The sequence below is a fragment of the Varanus komodoensis genome, unplaced genomic scaffold (assembly GCF_004798865.1).
Source record: "Varanus komodoensis strain SLA01 unplaced genomic scaffold, ASM479886v1 scaffold17, whole genome shotgun sequence".
Taxonomy (NCBI): domain Eukaryota; kingdom Metazoa; phylum Chordata; class Lepidosauria; order Squamata; family Varanidae; genus Varanus; species Varanus komodoensis.
The window spans coordinates 11,449,775-11,469,168 of record NW_025335505.1 but is presented as its reverse complement, the minus strand read 5'-3'; the positions used below and the strand labels follow the sequence as shown (position 1 = coordinate 11,469,168).

The 19,394-nt window shown below is 41.5% G+C and overlaps 1 protein-coding gene across 1 annotated transcript in view; it reads left to right on the top strand.

Annotated features, from left to right (window-relative positions):
• The window catches only part of PIEZO2 (piezo type mechanosensitive ion channel component 2), a 263,275-nt gene that overhangs the window by 125,220 nt on the left and 118,661 nt on the right, over positions 1–19,394 (top strand). Inside the window, exon 5 of the mRNA XM_044426273.1 lies at positions 17,230–17,392. Within this exon, the coding sequence (XP_044282208.1) occupies positions 17,230–17,392 (163 nt within the window). The remainder of the gene's footprint in view (positions 1–17,229; positions 17,393–19,394) is intronic.

Below are 19,394 nucleotides of genomic sequence, written 5' to 3'. Positions count from 1 at the left end.
CATGGGATCCAGACATATGGCTTGGGTGGTACACTGACTCTGTGAAATGTAAGTCACTGGAAGCCAGTATCCTCCCCTCTTGCTGGCACTGGGCTGGGGCCATGATCTCTGGTATCTTGGTCCTGGGATGGGTGTCACTGGTGATCTCCAGGTGATAACCAGGCTTGCCACAGTCATTTTGTATTTGGATGCTATATTCTGCAGTTTATTCTTGTTCTGATCAGAATTGTTCTAATTTATAGCCTTGACAAATAATTGCATAAAAATTTAAGACCCCTTATTTTTGAAATTCTGGGGGAGTCCAGCATGATGCTTTTCCACATGGGAATTTTTAAAACATAGGTGCATAAGCAAAACAGTTTTATCTCTAGGGAATGGTGAGAATAAAAACCTCAGAATGAAATTGAATATATATTTGTTGATAGATTTAAATGAAGCCTGCATAAGTATGGATTGTTTTCTGGGGAAGTATGAGTAATAATCTGTGATCTGAAATTATTCCACAATAATGTGCATTTATGGCATATTTACTGATATTTGGTGTGGAAGTCAGGCCATATTATTGTTACTGTCAGCAGAATGTGGTTTAGAACTGCTTTATTAGGTTTTATGAGTTCTGGGTTCAAGTTCCTCCAGAGCTGATTCTAAATTACTAAGAGCATATATATAACTTAAGCAGCCCTTCTCTATGAATCACTTTTAATCACATTCCTAGTGATAATATTTTAAACCAAAACTTCTACCACTACAAAAAAATAATAATCAGAAGAACAATAACAGCAAATCTCATTCTAGAAATTGTCCCAGCCCCATTTAACATAAGACATTCCTTTGGATTCAGTGTGTTCATTTTTTCTGATCACAGTCTCTCAGGGCACACCAGAAGCAATAATCCAGTTCATTGTAAATGTTGCTTCAGATTAGTTTTCAACACCCATAAATGCAAAATTGTGACCATTTCTCTTTGATTCTTTCTTTTGCAAAAGATATATTGTAAGTCCAGTAAGCCTATGATGCTCTGTGATCTGAAATTAAACAGACATGTGTCAGAACCACCTTAGGGAAACTTACCTCATATTCTTTCGAAGCTCATGTTTGCTGTCTTACTGACTTCGTCAGTTTATGAAAGAATGGCCCTTCCCTTCTCTCCACAGTGCTCTTCAGTGAAAAGCCTTGAAGAGAAAAAGGAAGCTTTGAGATCTTTGGAATGCATGCCTTGGATGCATTGAGAAATCTACTAGTCTTATTGTATAATCCTACACATACCTACTCAGAACTAAGCAGGGATAGGAAAGGTCTAGAAAATTCACTTGGTCTAACTTAGAATTACCAAGATTTTTCCAAAAGGATTCTGTAGTGATTCTTCCTACTCCACAACAATGCAATGCAGCAAAATTGCTCCATAACATTCTGTGTGGATTACTGTGGAAGAAAAACCTGAGACAGAGAGATACCTTAGTTTTCATGGCGCAGTGGTGATGATTATGTTCCCGCACTCACCCTCAGAACGTTTGGCTCTTGCAGTTCATTTCTTTCTTCCCACAAGCCCATATGAAAGCCAGTGTGGTGTAGTGGGGGGTTTGGACTGGAAACCTGGGAGACTTGGGTTCTAGTTGCCATTCCCTGGGTTGCTTTCAGACAGTCATGGCTGATCAGCCTAACCTACTTCACAGGGCTGTTGCTGTGAGGATAAAATGAAGAGGAGAACCTTGTGAGCTGCCTTGTAAGTAAGAGTGGAAAAATCAGGGTATAAATGTAAAACAACAACAACAATATCTGTGGGGGGCACATACTCTTCATCAGAGTAGGTAGTCTATTAGATCTTACAGGGATTTCAGAAAAGAGTCACATTCTGGTACCCCCAATCCTTCAGCTGCTCCTTGTGCTATTGGATCCCCCCACTCTTCAAAACTGCTTTCCCAGCTTCAGGCCTATAGGCAGATAGACAATGGCATTTTCCTCCAACGTGGAACATAAAGTGATCTGGAGGAGAGTTTGGGGGCTTGTTAAGCTCACCTCAATTTTGGTGTTAGCCTCAGTGACCCTTAACATTACTTTCCAAACCTAGCTTTGATAACCATTGTCAACATCACTCAAAGTCCCACAAAATTCAATGAGCTGTACTGTTAATGTGTGCCTAGGACCATGCTTGAAAATACATGACAGAAGCACTCTTTGTATTTGAATGGCATAATGTGACAGTGTATACATGTATAGCAACTGTAGATTGTTCTTGACAGTTTCAAGCATATCGGAAACTGCAATGAGACCAGCATTGATATTATACAATTAATGTTATTTCTTTCCAGCTGTTGTTCTGGGATCTCTGTTCTACCTTTGTAGTAAATGTACACGGATTAATTATTGCAGGTGATTTCAGTCACAACATGTTTACTTCATGCCATTTTGCTCCAATGATATTATGACTACTTAAGGCACATGTGAGGAACACATGCAACACCTGCAGCACTCAAGAGCTGCCAGCCCCTTTAGCCATGTCTCCTGTATTGTCTCTCTGCTGCTGCTGGTACTACATTTCTCGACCTGTTCCTGTGTTCCCTGGAGCCTAAAACTGGTTCTTTTGACACATGAGCCCTCTGTACTCTGTGGTCCATTCTTCAGCAGGAAAACATGGAGTATGGAAATATAATATTCTCAAAAGAAAAACCATGGATGGAATAGAGCCAGCTAGAGTTGTGGAAGACTTAGCATTCCACATGCTGTACTTCTCTCTCAGGAATCTTATTCTTGAGGGATAATCCATGGAGTAAGGTGGTCTGGAGTAGCTTCCTCTATGAGCAAGGCTAAAAAAGCCTTCCCTACTCAGGGAGGGGAAATCTTGTGGGGAGGTGTTCTCTTCGCCAGGGTCCTGAGGCAAATCCTCTGCTAGAGTGGAAGTAAGTGTGTGATGTGTGTAAAATCTGTTGGAGAGGAAAGGAGATGAGAGGAGACGAGAGGAGAGGAGGCATGTGGGACAGTGTGTGAGCATTGCAGGAGTTCGTGTGAGGAGAATCAGATTTTGTGTATGTTTGTATGTGTTTGTGAATGTTTGCATATGAACATCTAAGACAGAAACCAGGGAAGGGGTCCCAGGCTTCACCCAACATAAGCTTTGGCTGCACCCACTTCTGACATGTGATTCCTGACATGCTGTCTAGCTTTGGAGGCAAAAAACTTTCCATGCCTGAGCTAAAATGGCTGTTAGTATAGTAAAATATTGCGTTTGGCAAAATACTGGCTTTTTTCACTGGAGATGGAAGCCACCCCCAGTCACACAGGTAATAGACAAAAAGATCTTCTCCAGTGCTTCTCTCAGCACTTACTTAAGGGGATCCTCATATTTAAATTTGTTTAAGTTCATAGCCTGTCATGCACACTGACTTCCCCTTGTTTAAATTAAGATTAAGCTGATTGAGTGATATCCTGGCAAGGGTGTACATAGATGAGCCATGAGAGCATTTAGTGTTACAGATGTTGCACAATTATAGGATAATTAAAAGGGACATGTAAAGCAAATATGCAAATAAAAAAACCCAGAGGCTATTGGGAAAAACTTCTGCCTGACATATAATGTTTATAGCAAGTGGGATTATAGGAACATAAACAGGAAGGTCATCAGAACTCCTCTGAAACTTCCTTTCTAGAAAAGTATTTCACCCATTTTAATGTGTGATGTGGTATGAAGCTTGCTCCCTGCCTCTCTTTCTCTCTTTCTGCACTTCTGCAAAGTTAATGAAAAGTCCTACCTTTACATTTCTATGCAAGGTGGGAATGGAACATAGAGGCTTGTTTCTGTGATTTATTGGCCCAGGTTTTGCTGCTGGCAGCAACCCAAAAGCAAGATATGTAGGTACTTTCCATCTTAGGTACTCCCATGTACCTATTGATTGTAGGGAAGCAATCTGCTCCACTGTGGGGCAGCTCCCCATGCAATTGCTAGATGTATGCGTGCAGCTTATTTCCAGAATCATGCTCTCATTTTAACAGGATGGTTTGGCTGAACAAATAGAGTCAGTGGATAAATAGTGTGTGCATTATGCTTTTCCTGTGTATCTGTTTTTAGCTGCCTCATGCTGTAAACTTTTCATCTGCAAAGTAATTGATTGTCAACTTGTACTCATTTGCTTGGGCAATCAGCTTTCTTCCTGTTAAGGAGGTGAAAGAAAGCACATGGATCCGTAGTTGCTTTTTCTACTCAGCCAAATTAGTTACAGTGCTATTATCTACAGTATTCTTCGTGATAGTTGTTATTATGCTATTTTAATGTTTAGTGATTTGTAAACCATCCTGACAGCAACATTTTAAATAAATAATAAATCAGCAGTTACCTGGATAGTCAGTTGTTTGGCAGTTGGAGCTGACAACAAACCAGCATGCTGCACAAACAGGTTCCTGCAAATATAAGAGTAATGTTTCAGTTTTATGAATTTATCTGTTGAGATACAGAATTGGTTTAGAAAGAGGCCTCTGTACAAAAAAGCAGAGCATTATGTATTTGTGCATTGAATATAATTCAAAGAATTTTCTGTGTTTTTGTATTGAAGTCAGTTAATATTTTTTGACGTTAGGAGTTTAAACATAGTACATGAGATGCCAAGTGAAACAGAAATATTAGCTCTTGAGAAATGCTTGCTTAACAGCCGAGATTTGAAATGCATCATTTTAAATGACATAAAGAAATGATGTTGCCAAGTGAGCTACAGCATGTCTAAGGACAAAAATCTTGGCATACAATATGCATCCCTTATGCATCTCATACTTGCAGATGTTGCAAAACAGCCCATAACTTGTTTCTCTGACAGTGAGCTCTTGTTACAATACACATTTTTTGAGGCAGGGTGGGCAATTTAGGGTCCTCTGGATGTTTTGGCCTACAGTTTCCATCAGCTCTAGCCAACAGACCTAATGGCTAGGCATCTTAAGAACTGAGGCCACAAGATCTTGGAGGCCACAAGTTGCCCACATGTTTTTTTTCAGGAGCTGAGTCTAGGAAAGCAGGTTTTTTTAATCTACTTGGGGCAAGTTCTCCTCTTCATTGGTAGCGGCATTCTCTTGACTTCACATTGTTCGTGACATTTGTGTTTGTAGAGCTGAAACAAGACAATCAGAACTACATAGAAAATTTAGCTACATTGTCATGGAGTGGAGCTGGTTTGATGCTATATTATAATGCCAGTTCCAGCCCATTAAGTAGGCCTGCAAATGTATATGTATCAACAAAGCAGTAATTAAAAAACCTTTCCCTCTGTATCCTGTATCCATGTTACTCAACTTCAGATGTAGAAGACTTGTCTTCCTCAGTATATTACAGTAAACCTATAAGCTACAGCAATTTGATATTTTTGGCAAAATAGAGTTGTTAAAGTAACAATAACATCATTAACTAGTGTTTTAAATGCACCAGCTCATAAAATATGGCTGAAATGTTTAAGTACTTAACTTGAGATTAAGCTGTATGATTATGCTCAGCTCAGTGAAAATTTGTATGCAAATTAAGTGAATACTTTTTGGTCTTTTTTCTTCCTGCTTTCTCTCTGAGAAAAATCATATGGGCACCACTGATACTTAAAGGACTTTCTTTTGGCACAAGCTCAGGAACATGTGTCTGTCCAAATCTATTACAGTAGTGTGTACTTGTTGGAGATATTTACAGTCTTGCAATATTGCATTCTAATGTATGCCTCTCATTTACTGGCAGGTATTTATCAACTTTTTGCCTGATGTTAAAATTCTGGCTTGATACATTCATTTATGCACCCACAGAATTGTGCAGTTAAGATGCCAAGAAATGCCTTGCATATTCTGTGGATGTAGCTCATCATTCACTATTTTTGTAAATATTTGCAAAACATTGTATAAATGTTTATGTAGTTTAAGTTAATGCAGAAGTCAATTACGACAACTTAGCTTCTGACAAAAACACTTTAAAGTTCAATGCTTTCATGCTAATATATTAAGTGACAAAGCAAAACAGAGTTAGTTTTTGTTCATGTGTGAATGTTTCTATGAGTTTCTGTGTAACTTTGAAGAATTAGAGGATTGTTACTGGCTGATAGCACATCCTGGATTAGATGAAGTATTAATCAAATCCAGTACAGCAGTTCCATCATGCTTATGTAATAAGAAGAGGTTCTACTATAAAACAGTACCGTCTATCATTTGCTAGTAGAACATTTGGCAAATATTTCTATAGGATTTCTATAGAAATCCTGCTCCTGCTCCTTTGTGTGTTTATTTTCTTTTCAGCTAAATTGATTTCTGCTTTTTCTCATGTCATTTAATTCATGCCTTTTGTTGAAACAAGTATCTGATACAGGCTATTTTATTGCAGTGAATTATTTGACTGTTGCCAGTGTTTTTCTTGGCACATCCTAGCCTCTGTGGACATCAGTAGCTGGGGAACATATAGTGAGTGGTACATTAACCACCAGCAGCATTTGAACTGGTCTTCATTTGAATCTGGAGTGCAGTTTAGCACTGCCAGTTAATCCAAAGTGCTGTAGCCTTTATTTTTCTCTATCTTTTTCATATTTTCTGCCTTTTACTGATGAATAAGTTATAAAGAGACTTTAAAGAACTACTGGGACACAGAGAATAAATGTTAATTATCATGCCTATTGTAATTACAGAACACTGCTAAGGTTTCTGAGAAAGAAAAGAACTAATACTGCCCTGTGTGTTTACATGTGCATGCAATATATTATATTGCTGCAAAAACTGATATGACATTTCTGCATCAGCAATATAGCTTCACTTGGTTCCCTCTAGCAGGTCATTGCATTTCCATTAGTGCATGCTTCTATACATGCTTCCTCAGAAAGATTGCTATAGTGTACTAATGCTTATAGCATATCCATACCTGCTGTTGATTATTCCAGTGATGGTAAAATCCCAATCAGAAACAAGTCATCCAGGGGAAATTGACCTGATCTATACTTCCCAGACTAATGTGTAGATAAGAACTTGCTTCTCTATCAGCTTTCAGACTTCTCAGATGGTGTGAAGTATGTCTTGGCTCAAAAAAACTAAAAATGTATTTAAAATGTGTGTGTGTGTGTTTATTTGAGCAAAAATCAGTATTTAAATACTGTTTAAAGATGAGCTTCCATGCAGATTCCTTCCTTCCTTCCTTCCTTCCTTCCTTCCTTCCTTCCTTCCTTCCTTCCTTGTAAATAACAACACTAGGCTAATATGGAAACAATTAAATGGATGGTCAGAAATTTGTCCACCCTTGAAGTAGACAAGTAGCAGCTGATGCCCAGTGGGGTCACCTGAAGTGGAAAAATCTTTTGAATTCCCCATGTCCCATAGCACACAAAGAGACATAGGAACTGAGATACAATAATGCTTAGATTATGAGTGCAAATTGGGGAAGGAGAATTCAAACATCTAGAAAGAAGCATTTATTTACTGGGACATTCTCCTGTTCCAATAACTATTGCCATTGCAGAGAATCGAGATACTTTAAGTTTATGAATGCAAAATAAAAAATGGCTGAAGTGAGATCTAAAGCGCCACACAGAACCATCACCAACTATTTGAACCTACTGCACCCCAACATGGACACCTATTTTCAAATATGAAGAATGGTTACTTCACAGATGTAGGGCAGCCATTATTTGTCCATTTTGGGGAAGTAAGCAGAGCATCCATCACTGATATCTCTCCAACCCCTTCTGTTAGTGAGATGATGTGGGAATCATATCGAGCACACATGCCCCTCAAGGGCTGCTAAGCTCATCCTTTTGTATTTCTATACAAAAACATAACTTATATGTTATAAGATCTGCAGCAGATCCTGCCCCGGGAACCCTCTTTGAAGGAGGTTAGGAGAGAGAACACTCGGAGGAGGGCTTTCTCTGCGGTGGCCCCCCAGCTGTGGAATGCGCTCCCCAGAGAGGTTTGCCTGGAACCGACATTATATATTTTTCAGCACGAGGTCAAGACTTTTTTATTTACCCAATATTTTAAAGTTTAAATATTTTAATTATGTTTTTATTGATAGATCCTCAGTTGCATTTTATCTTGTCATGGTTTGATGTATTTACTAGGTATTTATTATAATGTAAGCCATCCAGAGATTACTTATATTGGATGGGATAAAAATATCCTAATAAATAAATACATAAATCAATACATAAATAAAATATATTATGTTATACAAAAATATAACATACAACATCTCTAACATATCATGTGACTCCGCCTCCCTCTCTATTCTGTTCTTGAGAAACTTATATCCATCGGTTGGTGAATTCAAGTCAAAGGTGTCATGCCACCAAGTTTCAGTTACACCTGCTAAGTCATACTCAGCCTCCTGTATTAAGAGTTCAAGTTCATGCTGTTCATTTCCCATTTTCTGAGCATAAGAGTATAGACTCTGAAGACTACATGCTTTGTTGTCTAGCTTTTTTCCTGCATAGTTTGGAAGACGTATTATTGGGCATGATTAGCAGTGCTCTCTCCTTTGTGGTGCATTATTACCCCCAAGTTTGCTTCTCCCTCCACCTTAGAATGCAATTTAAAGTCTCCCTGAAGAATTTCTCCATGCTGTGACCAAACACATTATTCCCAGTCCTGGTGAGATGCAAGCCATCCCTTATCAGCAGTTCACCTTCCAGGGGGATCTTATGCACAGGGTCTCCATATATCTTCTAATGGGAATTTTCTTGATGACATCCAGCATCTCTTGTGGAATTACTAAGAGGCAGAAAAAAAATGTGCTTCTACCCTATTTTTTCCACATTCTGGCTATTTGTCAGAAAAAGAGGGAGGAAGATTACATCATGCACACACGCATGTGCAGATATGCACAAGCAGGCACACACACATCTAAATTATTGTGATAGGATGTGTGTTCTGCAAGCACATTTTGTTAAAACCCAACCTGCCTGGCCCTTCAAAGTAGCTGCTTTTTGCTTTTTCTGTGCAAAAAGAAAGTCAGGGTCTGCTGGGCCCAGCCCTTGGCACCTTGCCTTAGGTGATGCTGACAAAGGGACAATGGCAGTGAGATGCTCCGCTGAGGTTCTTGAATCTTCAGATGAAAAGTGTTCCCAATATCTTAGCAAGAACAAATAATGCTTATCAGCTGACCAGAGAATTTGTTCCATTTCAGAAGAATTTGAGCAATTACTGACTTTTCAGCTAAGTCCAAACCCATAAATGCATCTGTTATAAAATTACTTTTGATCTGTATCATATGTACAATTGTTTCTCATGTTGGCTGGCAACTAACACATTTTCTAAGCTTTGGCTTATGCTAGGCTATAAATCATGAGAGGAATGCACTTCTCACACTCCCCACATGAGAGTACGCTCCAAAACTGGAATGTTCTCTTTTTGACTGGCTATACCTTCTGCCCTTTTCATTTCCATTGCCCAGATCTGGATAGTCCCACCTGTGAGTTGACCATACTTCCTGCCCTTATCATTCAGAGACCTGCCTGCTTAGGTTGTGGTGGTGATAGTCCACTTCCATTTAAGGTTTAGCTCTTGTCCTTTGGCCCACTTCTGCTCAGAACGGCTTTTAAGATACCATGAGCAGTGCCATAGTAATACCCCCTTTCCAATCTCTCTCTAAAGCTGTCACTCCCCTGTAGGCCCACTTGCTTCTTTCCTCCCTAGAATATCCAACTATCAGAAACTTTTACTATAATTTCAAGTGCGTTTTTAATCTTACTCTGCCAGTTTTCTGTCTACTTCTAAGATGATGGACCCTCCCTACAGGGTCTGGGCAGAGTTTGCCTTCAGCTTTGTATTTTTATTTTTACAGGCACACTGCTGTTACATCAACAATAAATAAGCATAAAGCTATGTGTGCAGTTCAGATCATAGGACTGACATGAGTTTCTCCAGGATTTTGGTGGTACAGCAATCAGTGCTCAGCATGAGGTCTACCTTTTTATTTATTTATTTATTTCTGGGCAGTCGCTGAGCACCTAATTTGGCTTCTACAGAAAACAAATGAGGCATAAGAAATAGTACGGAGGGAGTGTCCAGATTTACATTTGGCACAAGCCTGCTCTTTGTATGCAGCACAGACCTATAAATGTTGCATGCTTTATGTCAGTAATGAGGCTGCCAACCTTGGCATGTGCATTCAAGTAGTTAAATAGCAGTACTCTGCATAATGATGTTTGGAAAGCAAACATTTGGCAAATGTTGGGTTGATATGAGGGTGAACAGCCTGCCAAAAGTTTTTTTTTTCTCCTCCACAATATAACCATCTAAAAAAGTGAGATGTGCATTTGATTTCAAACTATGTGTATGGGTATGAATGTGTTACATATTCTTAAGGAGACTTGGAATTTTCATGCTTGCTAAAGTGTGTGCCAAATATTTCTTACAGTATATATTTTATATGTGTCTTATTTTACTGTGTTTTATTTCAGCGGACTAAACCTTTTCTCATCAATGTCACAAATACAGTATTATCTTCTTTGTATGATGCACTGAAGGGTTTGACTCATAGCCCCAGTCCTATATGGCATGTGGCATTTGTCAAGTATCTGGCTAGTATTCTGAATCAATGTACCAATAAGCATTCTAAGAAGATAATTCTTATGGATTTGCCTTTAATAGTAGCTGTCGGATGTGTAGTGTTTGTGCACAGCGCTCCAGGCTGGTTGGTTTGTTTAAAAAAGTTCCATTTTCATAGTCTGCACTTGTTTGTCCATATTTATAAAAACAATAGGGAATAGTGATATAGCTTGATCATGTGGGATCTGTATCTTCTAACTTGCTCTAGTGTGCTACTCAACTGGCTGATCTTTTTCCTGACAGCGGAAGCAGTAGTAGTAGTTATCTGGGTCAGAATGTGTTCAGTCACTTCTTTTTTAGGAAGAATGCTATACCATCTCAGGTATATGTAATGATGCCTGCTTAGGCTTCCTTTTAAGCCCTGTCCCTCTCCCCTCCTCCCCCTTTTACCCACTCCACCTGGTCCCTGCTTATTGTGATAGGAGTTTGCTGCCTGATGCTAGCATCCACTGGCATCAAAGTGGATTGATCACTACATTGACATGGATCTTTTCTGCTGGTGTTTGATAAGATGAAAACTGTCTCTACACAGTGGAGACTTGAATACAGGATTGCAAATGGTTGTTATCTTGACAGAGCAGCAGAGGCACAGGCTGGGGGAGAGTGCTGAGTGGCCAGGGGACTGGTGAAGGCAAGGTAGGAGCTGGGCAGAGGAGCAGGAGGGCAGGAGCAGCAGAGAGGAAGGGAGGTGGGGCCAGAGAGACTAGAGGAGCCAGAAGGAAGCAGACAGGCGGGACCATCGGCCTGAGGGGCTGATAAGGCCACACTCAGCCCCATCTGTGTCCCTTAGCTGCAGCCCGGGATGCCCGGGGACTCCCTTCCCTGGGAGGCTGAGGGTTTTGTTTTTGTTTTTTATTGTTTTTTGTTTTATTGCTTTGTTTATCTTTGTTTTTGTTTTGGTTTGCTTTGGGGGCGTTTTTTGGGTGATGTGCTGTGCTTTGTTTTTCCTCCGATTTAAATTTTATTTTATCCTTGCGTGTGTGGGGGTTTTTGTCTGGGAGAACTGGACAAGTGAGGGGAACTGCAGGACAGACAAGGCGGGGGACCAAGGTAGGGTCTCGGAAGGGATCCAAAAGGCAGACCAGGAGTCATGGGTGCTGCTGTCCACTGTGACAGCTGCAACATGTTCGCCCTTCTCCCCCAGGAGAGGCAGGGTTACACTTGCCCTCGGTGCAAGCTGGTGGTCCTGCTAGAGGAGGAGTTGAGGTGCCTGAGGGCTGAGAGAGCTCTCCAGGCCCCCCGGGAGCAGCCCCCCTCTGAACAGAGGGTTGAGGGAGAGGCCACAGGAGGAGCAGCTGGGGAGACATGGAGGAAGCTCACCCACAGGAGGAGGAGGCCAGCACAGCCTCCTCCTTCTCCTGGCACCAATCTGGAGCTGGGAAACAGGTTCTCTCCACTTGGGCAGGCTGGGGCTGATGAGGCGTCAGGGGACCAGCAGGACCCCCAGCCCGGGGTGACAAACAGCAAGGGGGCCACTGCAAGAGAGGCGAGGGCCAGGGCACAACCGCCCACCACCACCGGGAAGACACAGCGGTGGGTGATTGTTGTTGGGGACTCCCTGCCAAGGGGCACTGAAGCGGCGGTGTGCCACCCCAACCTGGAGACAAGGGAGGTTTGCTGCCTTCCGGGCGCATGCATCTGGCATGTGAAGGACAGAGTGGAACGTCTTGTTCGCTCCAGGGGTCACCAGCTGCTCCTGGTGATCCATGTGGGCACAAACAATGTAGCCAGCCAGGGTGTGGTCAGGATCACCAGGGACTTCGAGGCTGATAGATGAAGTACAGATTAGGGGAGCTCTGGATGCGAGTGATCACGCCATCCTTTGCTTTGACTGGGGACGTGCAGCAGGTCAAGCACTAGAAGCTGGAACTTCAAGAGGACCAACTCTGGCCAACTGAAGGCCAGACTGGGGAAAGTCTCCTGGGATAGGTTACTGGAAGGTAACCGAGTTGAGGAGGGGTGGATGGCACTCAAAAGGGAGGTTTTGGAGGCGCAAGCCTTGATGATACCTCTAGTTAGTAAGGTGGAGAGGCAGAGGAGAGTGAAATGTGAAAGGAGGTGGTTAGAGGGATTAGACGAAAGAGGAACCTCTGTAGGAAATGGGTACTGGGGCAAAATAGACAAAAGGGTATACCGGGGGGTGGGGGGGGGAGGCCCGTTGCAGAAGGATTCTTTTGAAGGGTAAAGGCTGATTACGAGCTGGACCTTGCCAGGATATTCAAGAATAAGGCTAACAGGTCTGTAATTCCCCATGTCCCTTCTACTACCCTTTTTGAAAACTGGGACCACTAAATAAGGAGGAAGGAGATCCAGTGACTGATATGAGGGAACAGGAACAGATGCTAAAAGACCATTTTGCTTCTGTGTTCTCCCCAAAGCTGGACAGGGGATATCCGCATAGGAGAATAGATGAGGTCGGGGACTTAGGGGCACAGATTAGAGTCACCCCCCCTTTAAGTTGAGGGGCTCCTCAGGGCATTGGACATTACAAAGGCACCCGGCCCTGATGGGTTACACCCGAGAGTACTTAGAGAGTTGGCAGGGGTTCTTTCACGCCCACTGGCCTCCATTTTTGAGGCCTCATGGAGAACGGGTGAAGTTCCAGAGGACTGGAGGGTGGCATCAGTGGTCCCAGTTTTCAAAAAGGGTAGTAGAAGGGACATGGGGAATTACAGACCTGTTAGCCTTATGTCCATTGTAGGAAAAACAATGGTAAGGCTCATAATAGAGAGATTTAGTGATGCTAGATAGGGAAGGGAGGCTGACAGCCACACAACACAGCTTCCACAAAAACAGGTCCTGCCAGACATACCTTGTGGAATTCTATGACAAGGATTCGAGATGACTAGATGGAGGGGATACAGTGGATGTGGTATACCTGGATTTCGGCAAGGCCTTTGACAAAGTGCCCCATGATATCCTGGTGGAGAAACTGAGGAGTTTTGGGATACACCAAAGCACTGTCCGGTGGATTAGGGCATGGTTGACTGACCGAAAGCAAAGGGGCAACCATTAGTGGGGAATCATCGGGATGGCGGCCAGTGACAAGTGGGGTCCCCCAGGGCTCTGTCCTGGGGCCGATCCTGTTTAATTTTTTTTATAAATGACATGGAAGAGGGGGTGAACAGTCTGCTGATCAAATTCGCAGAGGATACTAAAACTGGAGCAGTGGCCACAACTGAGGAGCAGGTACTCCAGATCCAAAAGGATCTAGACAGACTATGGAAGTGGCCAGGAGACAACAGGATGGCATTCAGTGTGGATAAGTGCAAGGTCTTGCACTTGGGGCATAGCAATAGGTGCCCCTATTACACCTAATAAGTACAGATTAGGTGACAAGTGGCTGGAGAGCAGCACTTGTGAAAGGGACCTTGGGGTACTGGTTGACTGCAGGCTAAACATGAGTCAGCAGTGTGATGCGGTGGTCAAGAGGGCGAACACTACCCTTGGTTGCATAGCCAGAAGTGTGGCTTCTATATCGAGAGAGGTATTACTACCACTCTGTACGACTCTGGTACACCCGCAACTGGAGTATTGTGCTCAGTTTTGGGCCCCTCATTACAGAAAGGATATAGCCAGGTTAGAGTCAGTGCAGCATAGGGCCACAGGTTCAGTGACCGGTTTGCAGGGGATGGGGTATGAGGAGAGTCTGAGGGAACTGGGTCTCTTCAGCCTGGAGAAGGGGGGACTCAGAGGGGATATGTTGGCGACATACAGGCATTTGAGGGGATGTCACATGGAGATGGGTAGAGACCTGTTCTCCCCTGCAGAGGAACGCAGGATGCGCTCTAATGGAGCAAAGCTCAGGGAACCCAGGTTCCATTTGGATGCCAGGAAGCACTTCCTGACAGTCAGGACCCCGAGGGTGTGGAATGGGCTTCCACGAGAGGTTGTTGAGGCCCCATCGGTGAGGGTGTTCAAAGATAGGCTGGACATGCACATGGTGGGCATGTTGTGAGCGGAGCTGGCTGGTGGCAGAGTCAGACTAGATGGCCCAGGAGGTCCCTTCTGACTCACTCTGTTTCTATGTTTCTATGTTAATGAGATGGGTGCATACATACATCAAGATAAAATCTTGAGTACAACTTGAATTTGGAGTTTCTGCTGAAGCCATCTATATAGCTGAGGCCAGATGCCAGACTTAAATTAAAAGGCTTGCCCATTCAGCATTATGAGTGGCTCCAGCACAAAGGACATAGACCTCTTCAGCCAGGCTGGCCCCAGACATTTTGTTGTCTGACACAAAGAGCCAAATGAAGTCCATGTGCATAGATAGATCTTAAGGTACACCAAATTGTGTTTGTGCCTGAGACAAACAGCCCCACAAACAACTTTTCCCATACCTGAAGGTGAAAGTACAGTCAATCAATCAAAATAATATTTCTGCCATTTCATAACACCCAAAACAATTGTATATAGTTACCACCTTATTCTATCTGTTAGGGCTGCTGACCCTGTATGTACAGCATAGAAGTGAAAACACAAACATCAAAATCAGAAGACTAATGTAGGGTTACAGTCAGAAAAGGCCTTTTGGCTCCTCTGCCTTTTTATGGTTCTGAATGCCTCTAAGTTAACCACATTAGGAATATTTTACCGATACTAATCGTGCCCAAATAAACAATCATTCTATAGTTGTTATAGGGACTATAATTTATTGTCTTATACTGTATTACCTTTATTGCCTTGCCTTATACTATGTACTATGTATACTATATAGTTCTTAACACAATTATTAACATATTTTCAAGATCATTTTGCATCAGTTGCATAATGATATACTGGTAGTGGTTTCTGTGTTAGAAATGGAAATGCTCTATTAAAATACTTTGCTCTATGAAACATACTTCTTAATGTCCATTGTATATACACACCATATGCCCCACAACATATTTATGTTCTTAAGTGCTACTCTAGCCTCTAAAATGCTAATATGGAAGCCTGATAATGCATAATCCAGCTAGCAATAAAGGCAGTGGTAGGATCAGCAGAATGTCTTGTTAGATGTGCTACCAAAAGTGCTACCGTGTAGTATTTCAAAATAAATAATTGTTATGCAATGCATATTCATTCTGTGAATCTCCAAGAGTAATGTTTATGAAGGAGACACAAGTGCTCAATTTTTCAAACTGAAATTATATATCATGGTAGTGCTCTCTCTTTCTCTCAATCTCTTTACCGGGAGAAAAGGAGCATTGCAAGTCAGGGAAATATTCCAGGGAAGAAAGTTTAGCACTGCATTTCCATCCAGAACTGCTCCTATGAAACCCTCATTCATTTCAAATGTGATTTTTAAGAGTTGTTTTTTATTGGACTTATCCAGCTCATTGCAGAAATTCTAATCTGAATTATTCCCAAACTGGCATTGAAGACTGAAATTAACACAAAAATTCCTGTGACACAGAAGACCACAACTGTCCATTGTTTTATATCCTTGTGCCACTGTTTCTGGTTAGTGCACAATCAGACATTCTATTTGGATTATATGTATATATGTAGCTTACATGTATTTATAAATATGTTACTATTGGAGAAAGCAATGAGATTCATTATAATTCTAGTAGAATTTGTACCTGATGGTTAATTGCTTCTGGGGTTATGCTAGAAATGGTGGTTCAGTCTTTTAGTCAAATAAATGTCTACAAACATTTTACTTTTAGTAAAACTTGAAACACTGATGTGACCTTTTCTCTGTATTTCTTTTGATTAACAATTTCATATTGCAATAAACGTATCAGAATGCTACTACACTGCATAAGTTTAGCTTGTACTCCCTCATTTTAAAAATAAAACTTAGATATGTTTCAAACTTTCTTCCTTTCATATACTACTATGTCATTATGTGAACAAAGATGATGGAGCAGTTTTTGAAATCAAAAATAAGATTAAGTCGGTTGTAATGTCATTTGGACTGACAGACTTTGGTTTGTGACTGACCAGCAAATCACAATGTAAAACAATGGTCTGAGATGGCAATCTAAGTTTTCTTCAGATGACATGACATCTTATCTGAGAGAGCACTGTACCATTCTGTTTCCATAAACAAAGCACAAAGCAAGCTAGAGGGGAGGCAAGGCCAGTCCATGATGCACGAAGCCCAAGCCCATCCTTTCCCCTGGCCTTTCTCCTTTCACCTTTTTTTCACATTTTTAGCCTCAACAGTGTCAGTCGAATTCTGGTCTGCATCTGGGTGCCTTTTGTCCTTTGAAAAAAACCTTTTCCACTGCTTTTTCTACTGGAACTTTAATCAAGGCAGCTTCTGGTCACCATGTCGGTTTCCTCAGTGCATTAGTCCCTGGGGCATCTCCACAGCACCTGGCTGTCTACCTTGTGAACAAAATGCTGGACTAGATTGTTTCCTAGTCTTAACCTGCAAGTTTCTTCATATGTTTCAATCATTAGGCCCTGGGGCATGGTCCTGATCACCTTTAAGACATCGTAAGGTAAAATATAAATTAACCCTTTAGACCATAGCATAGCCTCTTATTGCTAGTTATAGCCATGCCCTCTCAGGGTATGTCCTCTACACATTCCAATAGAAGCAGCAGCATTGAAAACTCACCTGCAAAATTCCAAGGAGAATTCAAACATGTCTCCAATATGTCTTTGTATTACAATATTATTGCTGAGCTAGACTTGAATAATTAAATGAGCACTAAAATGTTTTCCCTTTCTTTCAATTCCATACAGTGTCAAAGGGGCAGATGCGGGCAATGGGATCCGGATTTTTGTTCCTGATATCGGTGTGTTCATTGCAAGTCTGACCATATGGCTCGTCTGCAGAAACATTGTGCAAAAGCCAGTGCAGGAGGATTCAGGACAGTACAATGCACAGTTTGAAAGTGAAGACATGGTATGTCTTTACACTTCTTCAAATAACGTTTACAGTTTGTTCTTTATCGGAGCCCTGGTAAATACAGAATAATAAAAGCTCATTATGCCATGGATTTGCATTAAAAACTGCATTTCCAGATGCAGAAAGAATACTTTTCTCAGTAACGTAACGGTTAATGCTATACTAACCCTGTAGCTTTACAATTGTGCAGGAAATAAACCTTGGTGAAGAAGCATCCCTTTTTTCTATCTCTTTTATATCTTGCCTACCATTCTCATCCAGAGCAGCTACCAAGGGAAGTACATCCTATTTACATCCTACAGTGGGATGTTTCTTCAGTGTTTTCATATGTGCTTTTGTAGGATTCCGTCCCTTCCGTAACAGAACTTATTGGAGCCGCTTTATCTTCTTTGGCAGCTATTCAAGCGGCTTTAGTTCTTTTGGTAAGTGGACAGGACTTCAGTCTGAGGGTTGCGAGCTTTTTGTTTTTATTTCCTTAATATACAAATAAAGCATATTTTAACAGGCAAGTTGAAATTAAAGCACATGGGGAGAAATGGGAGATACTTTGGGTGTTGGTTATCAACAATGATATTACAGGCACCAGCTAGTAAATACCCATAATTTGATAATTCTCCATCCAGCAGTCATATGCACAATAGCTGTGTGCATTTTGAAAAGGGGGATACGTTTCCAACCTCTATTCAATGTTCTGCTTTTAATCTTTAAAGTCTTAAGTGCTTTGGGATAATACTAATGAGCAGTGCTTTTTTTGTAAGAAAAACGGTGCCAGAACTAATGAAATTATTTAGCTTTCGCATGTAGTCCATCACTGTACACACACACATACGTCAGTTGTATAACGAAACATAATGGTTGCCACCCGCAGTAAGCACTCAGAGTGCGACCACATGACCAATCACAAGCCGAGCAGCGCCACAAGCCAAGCAGCGCCATCACAACCAGTCTGGACGAAGTACGCATGCATCGGATTCGTCACACAAGCAGTCCGCATGCACCATTTTAATGATTTTGCCGCCGACCTGCTACACTCGACAGGGTGATTCAAATCCACATGTACCAAACATCAAATTTTCAAAAGTTACTTTTAAAACTGGAAACTCTGTCGAAAAAAGGTGCCAGAACTCCGTTCCGGTGTGTTCTATGACCAAAAAAAAAAAAAGAAGCACTGCTAATGAGTATCTGTGCCATTCATATAAACTTGCCTGCCTGTTAAGCTCTTTTTTGGAGACTCTTCTTCAGAGCCCTGTGATTTCAGAAATGAGGCTACTAGAAAGCTCTGAAAGGACCTTTTTGATTTACCATTCCAGCTTTGAATGTTTCTCTTAAGGGAAGTTTGCTTGCTGTGGATGTGGATGGCTTTCTTGCATCATGTGAACACATTTTTGTCTTCTCAAGATTCAGTGCTTTTATACTTTTCTAACGTAGTTTGTTCCACCACTTTGGTCTAACCTAGTCTATTCCACCAGACAGTTCTTACAGCCTTTATTTTTTTGTTTTTAAAATAATATTGGTTGCTGTGAGAGACTTCTGAGGGATAGAATGTTGTTGAATGAAGAGAAGTTGTATGGAAAAGTAAGAAGTTTGTCACTGGCTGGTGCTCTTAAGATTCCACCTGGCTTTGAGTACAAGGACGGAAGAGGATCAGCGGCTGGTGCAAAATATGGAAAGCACAATTGTGTACCAGGTAGCCAGACAGATGAGAGCAGCAAATGCCATCCCTAAGGTTTGTAGGAGATCACTAAAGAGTCTAGTTCCCGTCAAAACAATGGAAATCCCTGAAGATTTGGAAGTAGTAGCACTTATGTTATTTGGTAGGGACAATATAAGTTGTCACAAAGAAATGTGCCTTGATTCCAAAGTATGGGAAAATGCTGGTTGAAATACAAGAGATTATGGGTTTAAATAGGATCTGAACAATTAGAAGGCACTCTGTAATGCAATTGTCTATGTCAGGTTTCATGCAGTGTTAAATGGGATCATACATATACAAGTGTCT